The sequence below is a fragment of the Nyctibius grandis genome, chromosome 15 (genome assembly GCF_013368605.1).
Source record: "Nyctibius grandis isolate bNycGra1 chromosome 15, bNycGra1.pri, whole genome shotgun sequence".
Classification (NCBI taxonomy): Eukaryota; Metazoa; Chordata; class Aves; order Nyctibiiformes; family Nyctibiidae; genus Nyctibius; species Nyctibius grandis.
Window position 1 is genome coordinate 321,778 of NC_090672.1, and position 23,142 is coordinate 344,919.

At 47.1% G+C, this 23,142-nt stretch overlaps 1 protein-coding gene across 1 annotated transcript in view; it reads right to left on the reverse strand.

Annotated features, from left to right (window-relative positions):
- Positions 1-23,142, reverse strand: part of GAS7 (growth arrest specific 7) — a 101,520-nt gene that overhangs the window by 35,187 nt on the left and 43,191 nt on the right. The window contains exons 3-4 of the mRNA XM_068413346.1: positions 4,144-4,215; positions 2,735-2,820 (exon numbers count right to left, since the gene is read on the reverse strand). Coding sequence (XP_068269447.1) covers positions 2,735-2,820; positions 4,144-4,215 — 158 coding nt within the window. The remainder of the gene's footprint in view (positions 1-2,734; positions 2,821-4,143; positions 4,216-23,142) is intronic.

A 23,142-nucleotide genomic window follows, 5' to 3' on the forward strand; every position in this document is an offset into this window, starting at 1 on the left:
GGGCCGCCTGCCCCACCGCCCGCCGGCCGAGCCCTCGGGACGGCACCGGCCCGGCGCTCCGCCTCTCGCCTCCGCCGCGCCGGGCTGCGGGGGGTTGCCGGGGCCGAGCCGCGCCGCCGGGGAGGTGCGGTGCGGCTGCGGCCGCCCGCGGGCCGCCGTCTCGGAGGCAGCGGGAGCGGATTCTCGGCGTGCGAGTCCGGTCCTGCAGCAGTGGCTGGGCTGTGCCGCGGCCTCCAGCAGCAGCGGCCGCGCAGCCCCACAGCAGTGCCCGCGCAGCCCCCCACAGCAGCGCGCTGCCTTCGGGCTACACCCTAAAACTGGGCGTCCCGCTGAGGTCACCTCAGCAGCGAAGTGCCCGGGGCCGAACGCGTGCGGTTCCCCCGGGCCCGCTGCTGGCCCGCGGGATGCCGGCTGGGCTGTGCTGCTGCTCCCTTTGTGGCACTTGTGACAACCTGAACGGGCAGCATTTAGCTGCTCTCTAGGAAGCCATAAACAAGGCCTGGCCCTGCGCCCAGCACAGTACAGCTCCCTGTTGTTCTCAGTTGTGGCTTTTTCCCCCTTGACCTGTTTCCAAGAAATGTGGCTGAGCTTGCCCGAGGGATCTTGCCAGCGTTTGTTTGCGTGATGGCTGCTACCCAGGCCTAAGAAAGCGTCCTGGAGAATGCCTGGAAACTGCTCTGCAGCAAGAGGCAGCCTGTGCCAAAAACAGACAAGGAGGCAGTCAAGGCAAAGCAGCTTGGGATGGCCCAACACAGGCAAGTAGGAGAGGGACTGGCCAAAGTGTATGAGACTCTGAGGGTGTGGAGAACAGCTTCTTGCAACCAACAGTTTATAGTCAGATGTTTTCCTTACTAAAGACTCTTCTGCAAAAGCAGCCACAGTTCCCAGGAAAAGCAGGCTCACGAGAAGGCGTGGACACAAGCTGCTCCTAGAATTAATGGCACCAGCAGCTAGTTATAGATTCAAAACTAGTTACAGGTTCAAAGCAGGAATGAAGCCAGGACTTCAACTGGGAAAAACTCGTTATAAAGGAGCAATGGAAAGAAAGTGTCATGGAGGCTATTGAAGTGAATGAGAAAAGTCATGAAAGGGATTTTTGTCAGTCTGATGGTTGAGTCAGCGGACCAAACCAGTGCACAGCAATGGACTCCCCATGTTTCTCAGACGTGAATTTGACCAAAAAGGTGGTTATAAACTTCAGTCAGACTCAGCACCGTGAAAATGTAAAGTGGCAAGTGTTACAAAGGAAGTTCTGGGGGAGTCAGTTAATCTGACTTGTGTACCAAGCCAACAGCAAGAACATTGTGAATCAGATACCTTGAGAAATGAGACTTGTTGCACAAGGATTAACATAGTTTTTATAAAAGGAAGTCACAGCTTGCAAGTTTATTCAGGTTCTCTGAGGAACTCAGCAGACGTGTGGACAGGGGTCTCTGGTAATGCACTACATCAGTTTCTAAAATGATTTTGACCTACTTTAGGCACCCACATGCTCTGTCTCCAGCCTGTGCAAACAGCTCAGAGAAGCAGCAGCACGGGACAGTAAAGTGCAGGATGTTTGATGTGGGTGTGGAAGGAACAGGGAATCCAAAGTGCTGGACTGTGTAATGGGAGATGCCATGAATCCATTGGTGGGCAAGCAAAACCAGAAATGCTGACTTAGCTGAAACAGCACACATGAGGGCAAGGCTGAAGGCTACTACCTAGGAGGCAGTGGGCAAGAAAGTGGTCTGAGGCAAAGAGGGACAATTGGCAGACAACATAGAATTTAGACCAAGAAATGGGGAACGTCAGAGGGATGCTGAGAGCAACAGGCAACCCAGGTCAGCGTGGCAGCAGCACACAAATCAAACATGCCTTTCACTGGGAGTATTTAAGCAGTTGCACTGCAGAAGAACCGACCAGTTGATACAGAAATGAAACAGAGAACTCAGGTCCGGTACCACTGGGGGGAAAAACGCCAGCGGGCAGGGAAGCACAATCCAACGGGAGTGCAACCCTCCTGCTATTCAACTGTTGCTGTTTTGGCAGGGAGTGAAGAGTTTCATGGGAGGAGCTGGAAGAGGGCCCTGTGCTGCATCTGCAGACCTGCAGGGAAGACTCTCACAGGGACATGAAGTGGTGCAAGAAGTAGTGCAGGGATATTTATTCAAAATTTGTACAAACAGGCAGGAGAGAACGGCTGTCCACGAGTCAGCGTCTTGAACACTACCCTGGGGTGATGAGATGGGCCAGGCATGGGCTATGTAAGGTATAGAGGAGGGCCTGTAAAAGGACAGGCAGGATTGGATGAAGTAATTGAGAAAAAAGCTTCGGACAAATTCTTTGTGAATACTGTCTTTGGGACGGAAGGCTGGAGCTGCAAGAAAACACAATGAGATACAGACATGGCAGATGTGCAAGTCAAGAGAGAGGACTGTGCTGGAGACAGGCCCAGGCTTCAGGCTGGAGTGGCAGGAAAATTTGTAGGGTTGTTAACAGTGACTGAAGTGGCCTGGTGGATTTTTCAGAAAGGAGTGACAGGACAAAAAAAAAATCCCAAGTATCTTGGCATTTTGTACAGTTTTACCAGTTGGACACAAAGACTATTCTAGATGCAACAAATCTCTCTGATCTGACATTTTCTAAAAGAAAATGCCTCTTGATCTCCTGCTTCGGGCAGATTCCTAAATTGCTTAAGTGGAGACCCATTTATTCTTGGATACCACTGTTTGGCTTTTTCCCCAGAACTTACCTGGGGGTCCCCACTGGCTTTTCGGAGGCTCATATGACCAGAGTCGAGCTGGTGTACCGGTGTCCCAGAGATGTGGTAGCCATTCACTGTAAGAACAGACAGAGAGTTAGCAGGCTTGCTACTGGTAGCAAATGCATAATTGCACATTTTAAAAACTAATCACATAATTGAATACACAATATAAATCACAGTGCCTTTTTTGAGTCACCAGTGTCCAGTGCCTCCATTCTAAGAAACTACAGATGTTTTTCCCCATCCCAACAGGCTGGCAATGCTCCAACCCAGAAAGACCCCAGAAACGACTCTACAGAAGCTCAGTCCATGGGCCACTCCGCCCTCAGGGTTCTGCGGCAGGATCTTATCAGGAGTTACGACAGGAGTTACTGAGCTGGAAAGAGCCAAGAAAAAGCGACCCCCAAACTCAAAACAGTTCCCATAGCGCTGTTTGGTAAAATGATGTGTTTGAAGAAGTAGGGTATGTAAGAAGCACTGGTTTAATGGAGTGAAAGAAATGTTTCATGTCAAGAAAGCAAGCCTTGTACGATGTTTATGGTTCGTGTATACAGCTGTAGGGTGCTTTATTTTTGGAATATACTGAGCAAAGAATAATGCTCAAAGTAGGGTTAAAACAAGATACACAGCTACATCACAAATCCTTTGGTCACAACAAATGTGCAATCTTCAAGCATACTTCCCACTCAGCTCTGCTGATAGAGGGGCATCAATTTGAAAAAAATTCTATTAAAAACAGCCTCTAGACAGCATTATTTACAGTCAGCTGGCAGCAATGGCCTTTACATTTAATGATTTTTATTCTAGAGTAATTTGAGCTTTACTTTGTCTTTCTGCAGCACCTGAAGCTTTTCAGTATAGTTACACAGCTGATTCTCTGCCACTTGATTCCCTGCAACTTCAAGTCCAGACAGAGGTGAAGCGGTCAACCCAGTAGCTAAAACGCTACATTGTGTACATGTGCTCTGCAAAAACATTTCATGGTGCACATGTGCTCTGCGTGGAAGAGCTACAGCCAGCCCACGTTCCTCTGCAGCTTTTTGCGTCCCCTGCCTTGGCAAAAAGCAGAACCAGGAAAGGCAGCGTGTCCTTCCCTCCCGGAGCCGGCAGCCCTGCTGGCTCGCTGGCCACCATCTGCCTCCATGCTCCGAGGAAGGAGCCATCTCAGCTCTGAGCAGACACTTCAGACAACCAGACAGAAGATGCATCAGTAGGGAAACAGCAGGCGAGAAGATGTATGAGAAGGGAAAGCCCCACCACGTTTACTCTGCTACACTCCCATGACCATATACATTAAATATACATCCCACGTAATCGCAGCATTTTCCTTTGCTCTGCTGGGTGGTAGAGAAGCAGATTCACCCCGTGCAGTGGTCAGGCACAGCATCAAACAGTACCTGCAGAACTCTTCTGTGATACGGAGCTCTTTGGAGTCCCAGGCACACTGCTTGGCCGCTCCCAGGTTGTTTCTGTTGAAGGGAAACATCAATGTAAGGGTGCAGGAGGCCTTGCACACACATCAGAGTTACGTCTATTACACACGTACAAATTGGTCTGACCCTCAGCGTTCTCTGAACCAGCCCTGCGAGGAAGATGCCTGCACCTCCCTGCACTCCCCATCTCCTCCCAGTTCTTCCTCCTATGGCTTCCCAGTCCCCGCTCCCTCGGCACCCAGCTGGGATGGGTGGAAACACAGCAGACTGGGAGCTGCGTCTCTGGTTCTTCCAGCGCAGATCTGCCCCTGGGCCGTGCTCAACGAGCACGCAGGGACACAGCTTTACGCACAGATCACTGCCTGTGAGCTGCTGCCACAATCTGTGCACACAGCAATTCCACGTGTAGTTAAATCAAGCCTGGCGTGGGGTACCTGCAGCCCACTGTGGACACGGAGCACATACAGGTGTCCTCAATACAGGTTCCTTATTTCAGGAAAGGACTCAGGATCACGGATCCCAAACGGGGGAAGGTGCTGTCCCCCACACCTGTGATGCCCAGATCCTTGAGACACATGCCCTGTCCGCTGCTTCTGCTTCTCGCCCCTTCTCCTCAGGCCACAGCACGCTTTTGCTTGCAAAGGAAAAGACTTTGAGCTTTTTTTCCCTGTAAGTGTGAAACCTGGTGGACTAGAAGCTTTGATGAATCATGGGGAAATATTTAAATTTTACTCAGCTTTTTGTGAATTGGGTAGTAAGTTAATAAATTCCATGCTAGGTCAATGAGGAAGAATTGGAATGTGTTTTAACTAAACAGAAGGAAAATCAAATGCTGAGTTGTCTTTTATGAGTCAGCTTGTCTTGGCTTCAAATATACAAGTGCATGGTTAAATAAAGACAAATTCTAATTTACATTTATTGCAATGCAAAGGTAAACAATAGAATATGCTACCCACATTGCTGGTAGATTTTTTTTTTCCTAATGTAAATTATTGATTAATGAATAATGTGAGTTGACTTGAAGCATCTTAAAGAACGGCTTTTGGAGATCTGTGTGGAGGGGCTGTGATGTCCACTCTCGCTATGCCCAAGCGCAATCACTGAAGTAACATTTTTGTCAGAACTGACTTTTGACATTAGCAGTAAAAACAGTTACCTTCATATTTTGCTTGGGTTTTTTCACGGAAGCATATCTGTCTACAATATTTTTGCATTTTGGAGACTGTACAGAGGAATGTACCTAAAAACCTAATAAATATATTTGAAATGTAATTAATCAGTTAAAATTACCAGCTGCTTCTTGTAACTGGTCTCTACTTTGCCTGCTTGCTGCTGCGGAGCTGGTATGAAGTACCTAATTCTTCCCCTCTGCCAGACAGAAAGCCCAGATGCATAACTTGAGGGCAGAAATTTTATGCATGAAAGAGCAGTGCCCAGTAGCTAGCACATTTGTGCATACAATCCAAAACACTCAGTGTCTTGACAAATTTTCTAAAATAAAATGATTGTATGAAGTTACGCACACTGAAAAATAAAACAAAAAAGTGCTATAAAAATTCATAAAATAGAAATAATATCATTCATTGGACAAGAAATGAAGAGAAGAAGAATATTTTTAACCCCATTTATTTTGAGTGCTAGGAGAAAAAAAAAATCCACTTCTGTGCACAGTGTAACAGAAGAATTGTTCTGGCAGCCCAAGCAGGGACAGGAACTAACCTGTATCAGGACTGCACTGCCGTAATGCCATCTACTGGAAGCAACTAAATTTACCAAGATAATCCTGTAACATTATGATTTCTCTGCAGTTTAGTCATGATTAGAAATGAATGGGGGAAGGTGTGATTTTTTCCACAACTAGAAAAAACTAGAAAAGGCTTGATGAGAGATAACGCCCTGTTTGATACAGCCCAGACAGAATCTCATCTTGGAGTACCAAATGCAGCCTTTGATCGTCATGCTTGGAAAATCTGAAGACTACTTGTAACCCTGTGGTAAAACAATGATCACTGCTATTAGGAACAGATTCAATATTGGACAAGCTTTTATTCCCACCCAGTTCTCCAGAGAGGATGTTGGAGACAAGCTAAAACCTCTCACTCTGTGAGTGTGATTTGGCACTGGCAGACCAACACTGACAAGTTCTGTCCTCCCTTATCAGCCAGATATTAATTATTCTACTTAGCCAATGAGGGAAAGGAATAATCAGTATTTCCCTTGCCACTCTCTGGACTGCGAAGGTGGTCTGTGAACAGAAAGAAGTCCTGCAGCCCTGGGAGACAGCTGGAAATTAGTTACTAAACAGCAAGGCAGTAGAAAGCCACTTGTTCAAACTGAAATGACATAGTGAGAGGAAAAACAGCTACATGACCCAAGTGATACGTGCCAACAGAACCAAAGAGGGTTTTCACAGATGTGGTTACACATTTCCTCCCAAAGGAAAGCAGAAACCTGTGGTGTTTGCGGGGAGAAAGTTCACTTTGCATCTGTTTGGCAGAACGAGAAATGACACGATGTGTCAGCCCTTCAGAAAGCCGCACACTCTGGCACCTCATGTTAGTCAGGAAACACCGCTTTGGAGGAGGTCTCGATGCAGATAATTTTTGTGATCAAAGTGTAGCAGCCGAAGGAGGAATTTTGCGTCCCTTCTCCATGAATCCAGTAGTGCTTCGAGGTCAAAGCAGCTGCTTTTCAATCTGAACATACATCTGCCAAACATCAGGGCTTTAAGGTCTATCATAATCCCTCCTGGGTGTGCTTATACTGCTTTCAGGAATGGACTTACTACCTCTGCATGCTGTTATGTGTAGTGCTATTTTAGGAGCTAAATGCTCCGTAGTTTCATTGGCCAAACTACAAGAACAGGGCACAGCAAGCCAGAGGACCTCTGGGTCTGCTTACTCTGCAGAAACTTTCCCTGGTCTTAAGGATCTGTAGAAGCTACAATGTGTCACCCAGCTGCTGGTGCTATCTCACATCTTTATAAATAGGTTTTGAGTTTGTTTTGGTTTTAACAGCAACACATCTGTAATGCTGAGCAGCCAGTTTCTGCCCTGAATAACATGAAGCTGTGCAGGCTGCATAGGTCACTCTGACATGGATGACGAACAGCAACGGAATAGGTTCCTCCTCAATGACACAAGAAGAAACCCTGCAAGCTTCTCCCAAACTGTTCCTGAAAACATGCAGAATTAGAAGTGATATTCACAGTAGGGTAGAACAGGCCCCACAGTCTTACCTCATCTTTTTTGGATTCACTTTGCTCTTGCCAATGGCATGTAGGAATCACCTGTACGTGCAGACAGCTTGCAAACCTCTTAGCCTTCCTTTGCTGCTCCATGGCATTTCCACAGGCGTTCAGCAAGGTTTGCTGCCTGTCCGTGGCTCCCCAAAGTGCAAAGATTGGTTGGACCTGTGAGTCCAACCAAAGGGAGTGCAAACAGCCCTGCTTTGGAAACAGGCTTCCTTTAACAGCACAATACTGCTCTCCCCAGTCCAAACCTCCAGGCTGCTTGAAGCCACCACACTCCAGCTGGCTCTGCTGGAAGCAAACCTCACCTCGCCGGCTGAAAACAAAGTGCTGTCAGTGCTTTCGCACCTTATCTCCCATTTCTTACTAAGATCTTCCCCACATTTGTGATGAATTGGAAAGGGTTTCATGGCGCTTCATTTCTTGATATTGTGTGTGGGAGAAAACAGCCCAAAGGAAGGGCAGGAGGAGTGCGTGGGTTTGTGCACGTAAGGAGAGGAAACCACTTGCAATGCCCTGAGACTGGAGTAAGCTATTCAAAACTTTAGAAACAGAAAGAGTGGGTGAATGAGAGTACAATTAAAATGTTTTCCTCCTATTCTGTAGAGGATGTGTAGCACAAGGAGATTTTGTTTCACTGGAATGAGAGAGTCTCACCTCTGCATCAGTTCACAGAGCTGACTCCAGGCCAGGGAGAACTGTCCTGGCTCTCCCCTCCTGACCTCCTGCAGACCAGAGTCTGAGGACTCTCCTGATTCAGCACAACAGCTCTTTCATCTTTGTGCTCCAATGTCTTGGTCCAGTGAGCCCTGCAGTACTTAACCCGATATGGGTCACCTATAGCAACATCAGTGCAAAAGGCCCAAACAACCAGCTCATGCACGAGCCTCTGAACTGCAACATGGTCCTCTACACGGTTTCTTCTCATTGCATTGGGAGGTCACACTCCTCCACGGGCCTCCCAGGGTCCTGACCTTTACTTCCATCCTCATACCTAATGAAAAGAGACACAAAAAGCAGGCAGAAGTGACAGATGCAAATCTCTCTGCACCTGCATGAAATGAGACTCAATCTCGCAAGTGACGAAAGCAGAGCACCAGGTAGTGCATGAACTAGTTCAGCATGAGTTGCAGTGTCAGAACTAGAATCCAGCTCCATCCCACAGACAGTTCAATAAAAAAGAGACTGAGGTTGCCACACAGCTTTTATCCTTGGTCCCAAAACAGTGCCATGGAGACAGTCACCATCCAAGAGCTCTTGAAATCTTCTGTCCATCTGTTGAGGGTAGAGGTGTTTGTCACTACCTAAACAGCATGGGGAAAGCTGTTGACAATAGTCCTTACTTGACCTTTCAAAATGAGCACTGGGACCTGTACCATGCCCCTCGTTTTGCAAACACCACGCAACAAAAGCGAGCCCTTCATTGCAGGCTTAGCAGCGATAATAATGCTATTTCCAGCACTTTCTGAGACATGCTGTTTCTCTAGGTTTTAGGCCACTTTACCAGGGCAGGTTTCTATACCACCCTTTAATTAGCACATCCTGTATCAGAGGGAAACTGCCACTAAAAAGTTTTATTTGTACAAGAAAAAACATGTAATAAAAATGCTTGACATCCCTTAGGTGTCTCCACAGATGACTTACTATTTCAGCTGCAGTTCGTAAGTTTAGTTGGAGTAGGTGTTGACTGTAGCTGTTGAGATATGAAAGAAAAACCTCAACCCACAGACTAAATCCTTCCAAGTGCCTTAACTGACTCAGAGAGATGGAAAAATATTAGGCAGAAGAAGTACTACAGTAGGTCATGGTTATATTCCTTCCATCCACTGATCTCTCACTTCAGGTCTAGCAAGTAGAAGAGGCAAGAATTGTCTGCGAGTGGTGAACTTCCTCACTGCTTTCCAGCATCACAGTACTGGTTGTCTTCAAGGAGAAACCCCCTTTAATGCATCTGGCTTTGTTGAGCCCCAGGCTGACATGTGCACCCTGGCTCTCAGGGACACAACAAGGCGTGCTGGGCAGGAGCTCCAGGAACATGCCACTCTAGCCAAACTACTGGGTCATCTCTCTCAAAGAAATGGCATGCTTTCAGCTCACTTTGAGGTTGCTTTCTAACCAAGTAAAGATAAAATAAGTCTTGTTTATTCTCTGAAAATAAAGAGTTCAAGATTTGGTGAAGGTTGAAGGTAAAGTTAGAAAATGACCAACTGTGATTAATAGCCTTAGTACCACCCTTAGCCAGATTCATTCCAGGCTGTGCTTGGGCTGCCAGCATAGATCTTGTATGCATTTCCTCTGGAGAACTAGCCACTCTCTGTGTTCACCCAGTTCCTTTCCCCACTCACAACAGCATCAGTGAAAATGCAGATATCACTGTGTGATCACAGGGTAGAAAATTCTCCTATTTAGTCTGTTGTCATCCTCCAATTACCCAGTGAAATGCAGCATTAATAAAATTGCTTTCCTACTCTTTATTAAGGTCTAGCTTATGATGGTGCAGTAGGGAGGTTTCCTTTGCACTTGGTGCTTCTTAATTTAATCCTTTTTATGTGCTTACAATGCTTAAAAATTATGTGTCTTAGGAAAGAATAGTTGAGCTTGGTAAGACACAAACGCAGTGAAAGATATATTTTAGGATGGAGAACCTCAAAACACACAGAAGTCCCTTTGAGTTTCCGTGGGTATTCTCTGACTCACTGACTGTCCTAATGACAAAGGTGTCACATACAAGATGACCACAACCACTGTTATCATCTCTTATCTGCCTGTGTTGTGCCAGGCACTGACCATGACAACAGCCTACAGACAAGGCACAAGGAGGACAAAGATTGGTGGAGTTTCCAGCTGTGGATTCCAACGGGCCTTAGACATGTCAGTGCTTAACCACTCAGACCGGGATGTTTTAGCAGATACTGGTTTGGTCCTCTGGGAAATTTACTTGCAAGACAAAGACAGACCATGCTGGATGGAAGGAACCCAGCTGCTCACTAGCCATAGGATGTTTAAGGTCCCTAAGCACTAAGTTTACAAGGGAAATGCAATGCATTTATGGCACTGAGTTTCAGCTATTGTTTGGGTGCTGTCTAGAAAAGCACAACCTATTGTTTCTGCTCGTCCTGGGGCAGGCTGCAGGTTGCAGTGGTGACACAGCTGGATCAGAGACTTGCTTGGAGTTAGGAACTTCAGTGGAAGAAAGATGAAGGGTGAATCAAGATAAGCAGGAAGGGTACCCAGGAGGACAGAAACAGAAAAGCTGGCTGGTGGTACCAGGAGGATACTAAGTAATACATTTTTTTTCAGGCAGATTAAGAAGATTTTCCTAATACTCTGAAGTGCTGGACTTGAGATTCCTTTCAAGGAAACAACTGCTTGCAGCTACACATGTCAGGACTGCCTGAAAGTCCATGCCCCAGAACTTGGTATTGCAGGTGGCATTTAACTAATGATGTTTATGACCATGAGGATATATGGACCTTAATTAGGATCAAGATAACATGGAAGCGGAATTTCTGCTTTCCAGGAGACAGAAAGCTGTTTAGTAAATGGGAAGGACATAACACCACAGACGAGAAAAGCCTGGAAATAAGGACACACCACGTAAGGCTGACTTCAGCTGAGAATGCAACATGGCAGCAAGCCACATGCACACTTGTGTCATAAATATATAAGTCATCTTCAATGATGTGATGGACAAGGTAGCTGGAGTGCTATTGTTTGACTAATGCAAGAGGTATTACAGCTGCAGCACATCAGAGAATTTCTTCAGCATAATCAAATATTTTCCTGCTGAATCTACCACCCCCGCACAGTTGTAAACCACTCCCAAAGACACTGAGCAACCTTATGGTTAACCACATAGTAACTGTGCATTCTGGGCACAAGGTACTTTCAAACTCAGCGTGGCAGTGTGATCCTAGGGCTCCTCTTTCAGAAAACACACCAAGGCCACCCCTGCCAAGCAGCCCAGAAACCTTTCCACGTTCTCTTACAGTCCAGGTTATGTGCAGTATCATCTGCTCTGTCGGCACCATTCAGTCAATGGCTTACAACAGTCTCACATCTGAAAAGAGGATTAACAGGATGTCAAGGCAGAGGAAATTGCTCACCCCAGTTTTCTTAAAGATGGATAAGTATTGTCCATGCACAGACGGTTTTAAGAGGCTGTGATGCACACAACTCTTTACATCTTTCACAGACTCATAGCATCTCCACCCTCCCACTCTGACTGCTTTTCACCTTCTCTGCCCCTTCATTTACCCATCCTACCCTATGTCTTTACATCCTTCTCCATCACTTGTGCCCAGACTCATGTCTCCTCTCACATGCAACCACAACATGATTATTATTGATAAGAAAATGTCATACTAGGGAATTACTTCAGAAATATACATTTGTTTCAGATGATGTCAGTGTAGTCCTGGGAAAGGGGAGAGGCTCAGCCCTCCCTAGTAAGCTGCATGAAGTTGCCAGCACTGTCTGAACCAAATACGAAGCATTGTAAAGATATGCAGGCAGAGGAGAGCAGTGCTATTTTCCTTGCTATTTTCCTTGCTTTGGGCTCTGAAAATGCCAGCTAGAAGCCTGCCTCAACCCCCCAAAAGAGCAGCAAGTAAATAAACATAGTTATTTCACAGGGATTGTGAGGTAGGAGATATCCAGGGCAGAAATCAGTCTCAGGGGAGACCATATCGCTCTCTACAACTCCCTGAAAGGAGGTTGTAGCGAGGTGAGGGTCGGTCTCTTCTCCCAGGTAACAAGTGATAGGACGAGAGGAAACAGCCTCAAGTTGCACCAGGGGAGGTTTAGATTGGATATCAGGAAGAATTTATTCACGGAAAGGGTTGTCAAGCACTGGAACAGGCTGCCCAGGGAAGTGGTGGAGTCACCATCCCTGGAGGGATTTAAAAGACAAGTAGATGTGGTGCTGAGGGACATGGTTAGTGGTGGGCTTGGCAGTGCTAGGTTAGTGGTTGGACTTGATGATATTAAAGGGCCTTTCCAACCAAAACGATTCTGTGATTCTATGATTCTGTGAAATGATTTCATCTTACCTACACCTGCCTCCAAATGACCCACAGGTTGTCCAGATGTGCTCAGGGTTGAATGTAAATGTCAGCACTCTGCCCTCTCTCCCAGAAGGGTTTCTTCCTATTCACAGTCTTCCTATCAGCTCATATACATGAAAGGTTTTGGAAGCTTCACACACAGTGATTTTGCAACTCAGACCAGCCTGGGGACATTTATTTCTTGAAATTCCAGCAGAACAACAAAGCTTTTCGCTGACTTGCTGCAATGGTACCCGTCTTGGGAAGGGAACGGACAGGGACATCCCTGTACTCAGCCAGGTACAGGCAATCTTGCTTGAAATATGAAGGCCACAAGATAACTGGTGGTTTCTGGAGGCCTCATTTCATGTTTCTCCAAACAGGTCAAGGCTGGAGCTGATGGACAGCTGGCCTCGAGGGAGGGAGTCCACCACTGTTTGCTGAGGTAAAACCAGCAAAAAGGGAAGCGCAGTTCTGGTGACAAAGAAATAACAAAAAGCTTGTGTTCGTATTTCTTCTGAAGCAAATAAGGAAATTCGATGGGCAGACAGGTTGTTTCAAAGGAAGCATGGGGGATGTGCAGAAAGGTATTTTACACTCTCTCCAGTCCTCCTACACTTTTTTCTCCCCTTGCTGGCAAACAGGACCCCTAAACCCATCCGTCTTGGGATGTACAGACCCCCTTCTCCCTCAGTCCATCAGCTACCATCACCCCCAGCTGCCGACGTCCTCCCCTATCCTTGGGAAGCAGAAGGAGCCATGCATACAAGCCCCTCTCGGTCACTGGGAAGGATTAGGCCAGAGAGGGTGGGTTGCATACCATGCTCTCCTCATCCAGAGTCACAAGCACCATTGCTACAGCCCAGACTTCCTCTGCAGACCAGGAGGAGCTTCAGGAGTTGGGGACAAGGGGTTTGGGCTGCTTACACACTTCAAACAGCCAATTCTTCTTCCCTTGGCACATGCAGTGGGTGTGGGACAACACAGTCTGAGCACATATCCTAGAGGGCTTGTGCTAGTGCAAGGAGCTGGGTGCCTGTAGGTAGTAATGTAGAGGCTGGAGAAACTGGGGAAGCATGGGCATGGACACAGCCAAACACTGACAAGGAAGAGATTTTAATGTCTAAAACTTGATGGGTAAAAAAATCCAAGGCAGAGTAGTATTGTTCAAGGGCACAGCAACAGACTGCTGAGGAACAGCAAATACTGCAGGTGTGGGAAGGACCTTCTCACCCTCAGAGAGTTACTTCTTGGAGTAACCACTGGACTCCCATTCATTGCTCCAACAGCAGAAAAGTATTCCCCTTCCATCTGCTGAATTAAACCTATGAGCACTGCACACACAAATGCAGGTTTTTTCAGCTCAGACCTAGTAGCTTCTAGCATGTAGAAAAGCTTTCTGTGGGGCTTACAGCTCTGTGTCACTGAGCTGCAGCTCTGGCCAGCTCTAAGCCAGATGCTGTGACTACCTTGAATGAGGCAAAGTGTGTGATGGGGAAGGTGTTCTTCTCCCTGAGACATCCCTGAAGCTGTACTTGCAGAGCTTGTCTTTCCTTTCCGCTGCCTTCCTGCCAGGCCCCATATGGCCTCCTAGGTTCTTCTTAGTACTTGTGTAATGAAGGTATCTAAAGACATATTTCTTTCCTCAACCACTGCTATGCCAACAGATCATATTTCAGATGTTTCCTAAACCTGTCATGGCTTCCTGCCCCTGGATAAATATTTTTGCCCTGATCAGATTTCCAGAGCTGTTGGCTGGGCCTTCCAGCTCCCGTTATTCAAGTAATCCCCAGGAACACTGCAGCTTTTCAGACACTGAATTCCCCCAGAGTGCTGTCCCTCTGAGGTGTGAGTACCCATGCAGATGTGTGTTTGTGTGCATGTGTGAACATGCCTGGGTATTTGCAACAGCTGTAGGAACTAGGTGTAGAAATGGGGTGCGGCATTTTGCAGATGTTCTATGCATCCCACGCATCCCACGCGCTGTTGGGGAAGAAAGCCAGGGCGGATATTTTGGGTGTGAAGGGAGGTGTGCTCACCACATGACCTGATGGGAAGAGACTGTTGCACTGCACTGCCCTCTCTGTGCCTGCTGACACCATCGTGGCTGCATTCTGCTACGGGAGTAGTAAGGGGCAGTAATCCCATGCAAGGAAACTGAGGACATTTTTTAAGTTCCCCTTCAGTTCTAGGCTGTAAGCTCAGGTCCCCGGTGAGATTCACTACAGCAGCCTGACCTGTCTGTGGAGTCGGTATTGTCACCGAAGCTCCCAGAGTCAATGAAGAGAGCCTGGCACTTAGAGGGTATAGCTCACAGTAGCTATTTTAGACACCTACATCAGGGAGACAATTGAGATGTAAAGGTAATTATTTCTTTTCATGGATTAATGGTGATACTGGAAGATCCCATCCAAATGGAGTTGTCCACCCTGTGGATGGTACCTTGTCAGGTGAATGAAACTCTGCCCTGCTCAGATAGGTGAAACCTATCTAAGGACACAGGAGTGAGCACCCTAGAGGCCAGTCAGTGCCGTGGACTCTGAGGGGTGGCAGCCTGGCAGCCATGCACTCCTTTTCCAGTTTACCATCCTTGCTTGCTGGTGTCCTGATTCTAAACAGAGAGTGTGAACATGCACTTAACCCTCCAAATCCCAGGAGAGGTATCCTGACTGTCCTTCCAGACAGCACAGGACTCCTTGCAGAGTTAATGAGGCAAAATAAGGACTGTGACTGCTACAGAGAAGGGTCTTCTGGACGTTTTAGAGTGGCTTGCCATCTCTCTCCTCTTTCTCATGTTTTGGCATGACAAGCTTGGCTGTCTCTAGATGTTGCACAAGATAGATGCCAGGCATTCTGACTGTAATGTCATTGATGCAGACTCAACCTTCCTACAGCAGGCTATACTGTGAAAACAATTTTTAGGTATATTGCAGTTCTCTTAGGCTTCATTCTGCAGACATTTTACAGGTCAGAGGCCTTTAAAATCATTTCAGGATTGAGTCCAACCAGTTCAAAGGATGATAAATGTGGAGTGTTTATCTGGTTGGGCCATCGAGTGGAGATAGGAATGTGCTGTCTCATTTACCCGTGAAAATCTGTTTGTTCCATATAGAGCCACCCCAATTCTTTCATTACAGATTTTCCTAACATCTTTTTTCCACCTAAGAACACTGTCTCATAAAGTCTATTTCTTTCCAGCTAAGAACCAATTTCCTTGTGTTTTTCACATAAAGACAACAAAAACTAGATCACACAACAACATGGTCAGATAAGATGTATGGCTAGCACAGGCAGATAAATCACGATGTGGAAGGACACTAACCACTGGAAGCAGCTGACAATAACATTAATGCCTCACAAGGCGGCGGGGGTGGGGGGGGGGGAGGCGCCGGGGGTGGTTCTGGTATATTTTGAAGGCTCAGAAGAATGGAGATGTTACTTGCCTCTAAAATCCCATTTCCCCTCCCCAGGAATGGGAATGCATACTTGAGTTCCCATCTCTGAACAGGTCAAGCTCCAAGAGCAAAAAAACTATTTAACCCAAAAAAAAGGCTTCTGCACCATGTGAGGAAGGAAGCAAATGGTAACAGTTGCTTGGTGAAGCAGAGATGGTGCAGTGCCAGGTACGTTCAGAAAGGCAGTTTGTTGGATGGACCAGTCACCCAACACCTCCTGTTTTCAGGATGAGCGAGCAGAACTACACAAAGGGTTCAGCTGAGGAGCAGCACAGAGCCCCACCACACCAAGACTTGTACAGCTTCTGCTTTCTGACCTTCTTCAAAGGCTGCGTCTCCACTCATCCCAGCAGACTGACTGCACGGTGCAGAGCCCAGCAGCTGCTGCTGCCCTGTGCACTGTTGGCTAATCCTGCCTTTCCCTGGGGATCAGGAGGGCAGGACTGTCCAGGGAGGAGCAGGATCCGTCCCAAAGCACAGTGGGAATATTCAGCACAGGTGAACGTGGGTACACATGAAATGAAGCACAGTAAATATTCCTTTGAACTCATATTAAGATTCTTTGACTTAGACAACCAGAAAAAGCAAACCAGCAGCTGAGTGACAACAGCCTAGTTAGATGTGACATATGTAAAAACTGAGGAAACACAAAAATATCAAATAAAGAACAACTCCCATGTACGTCCCAGGCATTTGTCATCCTCTACACTGATAAATATTTTTCATATAGGGTAGGCTTTACAGGCTGAAAAAACAGGCCTGACAGGGATTTCAGGAAATCATTTTGTCCCTGCTGTGCCCCAAAGCCAGGCCAACATGATTTTTCACGGCTTTGCGCAACCTGCTCTTAGAGACCTCCAGTGATACAGACTCCCAGGCAACTCCCTACTCCCACACTTTACTATCATAGAGAGCTAGGAAGAGTTAGAGTTGTCCTCGTTGCAACTGAAGTGTATTACTGTGTCTTCTAGTCATGGCATGCATTGCAAACAGTCTTCTCCGCAACAGCATTTTATGTGCTGGAAGCCCACTTTCATGTCCCCATCCCCGTCTTTGCTTTCTTAGGGCAGACAGCCCCAATCTCTTAACATTTGCCCACAAGCCATGTTTTCCATAGCTCCCATCATTCTTGCTGCTGTCTTCTGGGCTTCTTCCAACTGGATCACATTTTTCCTTAAGTGTAGAGCCCAAACAAGATAAAATATTCCAGCTGAGGCTTCATAATTTCCTTGTAAAGTTGGAGACTGGAGACTCACTGCATGCCTCACAGTCAACATTCCTGTTTATACAATGGAAAATACTGGCTGTTTTTGTACTAGCACAACACTGCTGGCTCGCACTCAGTTTTAGATCCTCCAGATCCCCTATGTCTTTGTCTGTAAACTGCTCCATTGCCTGTCTTTGTCACTTTATTATTGCTGATGAAATCTCCAATCTTAAGTGCATCTTTACTGAACAGAATCCTACTCTTCCAGCGTGTGCCCTCAGCTGCAGGATGATTGTGAATTCTGAGCCTGTTCTGTGCAGCACACCATGTTCTCTCCCAGCTTCAGTGTTTGAATAAGTACTCTCAATGTCAACATGCCATTCATTACTGGAAATACTGACTAGAACGCAGCCTCGGGCAGATGCCTGCAGGATTTCCTTCAGTGCAAACTTCCCTTTGACAAGGGACCATTGATTACCATGCTTTGAGTATGATCCGCCAAACAGTTTTGCACCATCTTATTGTAATTTAACTACGGTCCCCTTCCCCTTTGGCTTGTTTTCCCTCTAGCCAGCTTTCAGACTGCCTTTGCTGCTTTTAAGACTTGTCTTCCTGTAAATGAGCTGCCTTTCCTGCATGCTCACAGACCTGCCCTTCCCAGAGGCTGTATAAATGTTTAGCCACAGTCCTACATGGACATGGAGCTGTTGGAGGGAGTCCAGAGGAGGCCACGAAGATGCTCAGAGGGCTGGAGCACCTCTGCTATGGAGACAGGCTGAGAGAGCTGGGGCTGTTCAGCCTGGAGAAGAGAAGGCTCCAGGGAGATCTTCTAGCAGCCTTCCAGTACCTGAAGGGGCTACAGGAAAGCTGGAGAGGGACTTTTTACAAGGGCAGGTAGTGACAGGATGAGGGGGAACGGTTTTAAACTGACAGAGGGTAGATTTAGATGAGATATTAGGAAGAAATTCTTTACTGTGAGGGTGGTGAGAGACTGGAACAGGTTGCCCAAAGAAGCTGTGGCTGCCCCCTCCCTGGAAGTGTTTAAGGCCAGGTTGGATGGGGCTTGGAGCAACCTGGTCTAGAGGAAGGTGTCCCTGCCCGTGGCAGAGGGGTTGGAACTAGATGATCTTTAAGGTCCCTTCCAACTCAAACCATTCTATGATTCTATACCACATGAGAGGGCACGTACCTCCTCCCACCACTACTTATCAATGATGGAAGTGCTAATACTGCCACGAACCTGCCAAGAAAGCCTTCTCTTGCTAGCATCCACCTTCAGAAAGGCAGTGGGTGCTAGCAGGGCCCCAGAGCAGGGCGGGGGGATGCTCTGTTGTGCTCTTACCTGACCCAGAGCTTAGCCACAGCCCTGAGCCTGGTGAGTACCCTCACCAGTGCCTCCCACTGCCTGACAGGGCAACTGGTTGGGCACGCGGGACAGCTGGAGTGCTGCAAGAGAAGGACAGGCCACTCAGAGGATGTCCAAATACAATATTTAAAAGAACAGTGAACCCAGTGCCTGGAGTTCCCACATATGCTGAGCTTACAGCTGAGATAAGTGACTGCCTTTGACCTCACGCATGAGAGACATGATGGAAGGGACAACCAAAAGGAGTATGCATGATAGCAATGCTTAAGAGATGTGTTACATGTATAAAAACAAAGCAAGATCATGGATTTGTGGGCTTCAGGCTACAAGAGACCTGGCAGAGTGCTGTTCAACCAAAAACATGGTGCTATATTTGCTACCTAATGTCAGCCCTGATGGAAAAACCACAACGTAGCACTTCAGCAATTAGCTGAGTTTAGTGGCAGGCCAAGTCTGGGTACCTCTGGGCTGTGGAGAAGGTGGGATCAGAGACAGCTCCTGCAGCAGTACACCCTGTCCTCAGGGTGCATACAGCACATGGGCAAGGCAGAGCTCAAAGGAACTGCTAGCAGGCTCCAGCTGAGGAGAGCTGAGGACGCCCCTAGGTGCTCTGCATCATGGAGAGGAGCCCTTCTTTCCTTCCACTCACTTCCTGGCTACTTTTTCTGCCAAATCACTGCCTGTGAAACAGCTCTAGCATCTCCCACTCTGCCCACTGAACAGCTCTGTGCTTCTTCTAGTTATTACTAATTTCTCCTCTCAAATGTCTGCATGCTTGAGCAGAAGTAGGTAGCCTCTTGCCTCTACTCCAGCTCCACTGCCTGGCTCAGCCCCAGTGGGTAGGAGAAGCACAGAGTAAATAATACAGAAAAGCTTTGATAGGAGGGATATTCTAAGTTATTTTAAATAAGAGAGAAAAAAGGCATAAAAAACAGTCTCCACAGCAGCCAGAGAGACCTGGTGTAAGCTAGACGAATGACCAGTCATATTTATTCTGTCTGAAACAATTTGCTCTCTCAGCAAGCAGAGCTCAGACCATGGTTGAGATACAGAAATCCCTGCTTGGATTCAAAAATTTCAAGGAAAAAAAAAAAAAAGACTACATAAAGTACAAGCCACTATAACAAAGCTGAAGCTGTACAGTCCCTTTAGACAATCTGGTGCTTCAGCACCAGGAGAAGACACCCTTGATTTGGCACGGTGATTCTGATCCAGGTCCAGATTCCGCACCTGGAAACAGAAGGAAACTCCACAGAGCATTTCAGAGGAGCCTGGGAGGGAACCTACCTTTGGTCAATCACGGATAGCAACCACAGAGCCTTTCCAGGACAATTTCATGTTTCTTCCTGTTGAATAGGAAGCTTTGTAGATCCTGATAACAGGACACACGAGACACACACACGGACATGCCTAAACTGCTCCAAAGTCAGAGCCTCCTTCCACTTTGGGACTGAAAACTGAAGTTCTCTCTGACAGAACGCTCCAAATGGAGGGGAACAAACGCTCATTTTTTTCAGTCTAGCCCAGTGTAACAAGGTCCCTGGAAAACCTTGCAGTCCAAGTACGTGTCCCAGTGTTTTGCTGCATGTCAGGGGGTCCACCCCTCTGGTGCCAGCTCTCCACCTAGTCCATGCAGAAGAAGGCCCTGGTAGGGCTGAGTAGACAGTGTACTGGCTGAGATCCCCCAGCTGAAACATCTACTGTAACCTTCAGTGAACAGTGCCTTGCTGTCATCCAAGTTGCCTTAAACTCACCTTCCAGTTCAGCTACGTTAACGTACAATTCTAATAAAATACTTTATCCAAACATTTAGTTTCAGCAAAGCAGTTACAGGTGTTTGTGAAAGACGGAAGTGGGGAAAAAAAAAGGAAAACCACAATTAAACCACTTAGTCTAAAAATAACCAGAAAGTTCCTTCTCATTCTCTTATCACTCTGAAGTGCTATGTTCTCCTAACAGGGTGCTACACAGAGCTTCCTCCTCCAAGTATACCTTACGCCTTGTTGCATCTGTTAAAGAGAATCTTCCATGAGAAAGTCTGCATCACAATGTACACTCATTAGACAGCTCTGGGAAGCTCCTTCACTGGGGAAGGCTCCTTCCCAAGCCCTTTGAAGGGGATTCAGACAAATTTAATCTCTCACTCTGAAACTCACAGTACTTATTCCTTGTCCAGGAGATAGTTTGTCTTCATTAAATAAGGACTGCTTCACTCTCTTGGAGATGCAAATATTTCTTCCTCAGATGGGTGGAACCTACTCTGTTTGACTGACTGGTTAACACTTTGTTGCCTCGAGAAGTTCCCTTGTCTTCTCTCTAGTGTCTCACTGGCATGTATAACTATGAGATGTATCCTACACAGAATCTTGTATTTTGTAATAGTCTGTACATTATCAGGTATACTTGTTGCACCCATCTATATGGAATTAATTTGGGGACAGACCTGTTGGAGAGCAGCGTAGGGGAAAGGGACCTGGGGGTCCTAGTGGACAGCAGGATGACGATGAGCCAGCAATGTGCCCTTGTGGACAAGAAGGTCAATGGCATCCTGGGGTGTATTAGAAGGGGTGTGGTTAGCAGGTCACGAGAGGTTCTCCTGCCCCTCTACTCTGCCCTGGTGAGGCCGCATCTGGAATATTGTGTCCAGTTCTGGGCCCCTCAGTTCAAGGACAGGGAACTGCTAGAGAGAGTCCAGCGCAGAGCCACAAAGATGATTAAGGGGGTGGAACATCTCCCTTATGAGGAGAGGCTGAGGGAGCTGGGTCTCTTTAGCTTAGAGAAGAGGAGACTGAGGGGTGACCTCATTACTGTTTATAAATATGTAAAGGGCAAGTGTCATGAGGATGGAGCCAGGCTCTTCTCAGTGACATCTCTTGACAGGACAAGGGGCAATGGGTGCAAGCTGGAACACAGGAGGTTTCACATAAATATGAGGAAAAACTTCTTTACGGTGAGGGTGACCGAACACTGGAACAGGCTGCCCAGAGAGGTTGTGGAGTCTCCTTCTCTGGAGACATTCAAAACCCGCCTGGACGCGTTCCTGTGTGACATGATCTAGGTAATCCTGCTCCGGCAGGGGGATTGGACTAGATGATCTTTCGAGGTCCCTTCCAATCCCTAACATTCTGTGATTCTGTGATTCTGTGATTCTGTGTAATTTAACATCGCTATTTTCACAATCTCTGTGGAAGTCCAGGGGTGTGGAGTATGGGGTGGTGGAAACCCCTTGCAACCTTGGGGGCTGGACTAGACGATCTTTAAAGGTCCCTTCCAACTAAACCATCCTGTGTGAATACATGTAGAACTTTGCTGGCATCTGGCTGAGACCAGACACAACAGTAGCTAGGTGTGTAATCTCTAACATCTTTCTCTCGTAGGCAGACTCAACATCCACACTCTACTGGGCTGCATGGACAGATCCCAGAGCTGTTACTTCCCATGCTATACTATATTCTAAAAGAGCCAACCTTCATGAACCCTGCTGAAGCTGGACCTCTGTCCAGCAAGAAGTTATCAATATGGTTTGTCAGGATGTGCACTGTACATGCACGTCCTAGCAAGAGAAGAGCTCCTGCCCTTCCTGGGAGGCACTATTGCCATCAGCACCCAAAGCAGTACTCCCTGACCCCTCCCAGTCTCCTGCTGCATGTGTGTGGGATGAGACAAAGCATCATTTCAGACCGCCTGAGCTGTGGAATCAGAGGGAAAAGACAACGGGAAAGCAATGTGCACAGGGTCTACAGTATTTCCTGATGACTTAGCAATGTCCCTTCTCTTTCAGCTGAGACCAGATGTACTTTCTAGCAATGGCTGTCACCCCTACAATGGTTTTACAGCAAGTCAACATGCAGTCAGCCAGCCACTTTGTGAGTCACTGTGTGAAAGCTGCTGAACACCCAGACTTCCCTGTGGTAGGAAAAAAAAAAAGAGAGAATTTTTGAAGATTCCAGAGGAGGTCTTGAAACACTTTCTGATCATCCATCTTAATAAAGAGATGACTGGTCCCTGGGAGATGTGAGAAAGGGTTATGACCTTACAAACCAAGCGTTTTGTATCAACTGCTATTGGTGGGTAAGGGTGAGCAGAAGACCTTTAACTACATGGATCAGACTGAAGGCCAACCAGCTACCTTCCACTGACCTCTGAGTTACTGTGCTTGTGCACTAAACAGTGATATCTCTCTCAAACGCTCCAGCGTACTTTTGTCGTCTGGTGATAGCTATGATAAAGACAGAGCAACCTAAGAGTACATCTACACAAATAAGACCTTGACGGAAAAGAGACCTATCTCCTGCTGCTGAAACAATGGTGCTACGCAGGCAAAGCAGGAAGGAGGCCCATGAAACCCTGTGACAGAAATATATGCTGGCACCATGTCCCCATGACAAACGCTGTCAGTGTTATCTTGTTACTCCCAGCAGCAGCTGCAGCAATGACAGGACAAATAAGCAGTTAAGATACGTCAGCAGGTGCAGTCAATGATCTGTCCAGTCTATGAGACCTGCGATAAACATTACCCATGCCAATGCAGATCTACCATAGGAAAGGTGGGGACTGCAGTTTTATAGCATATTGTCTTTGACTTACCACATGGCTCAAAGCCAAAGAATACTTCCAGAGTGTCAAGGTGCAATCCCACT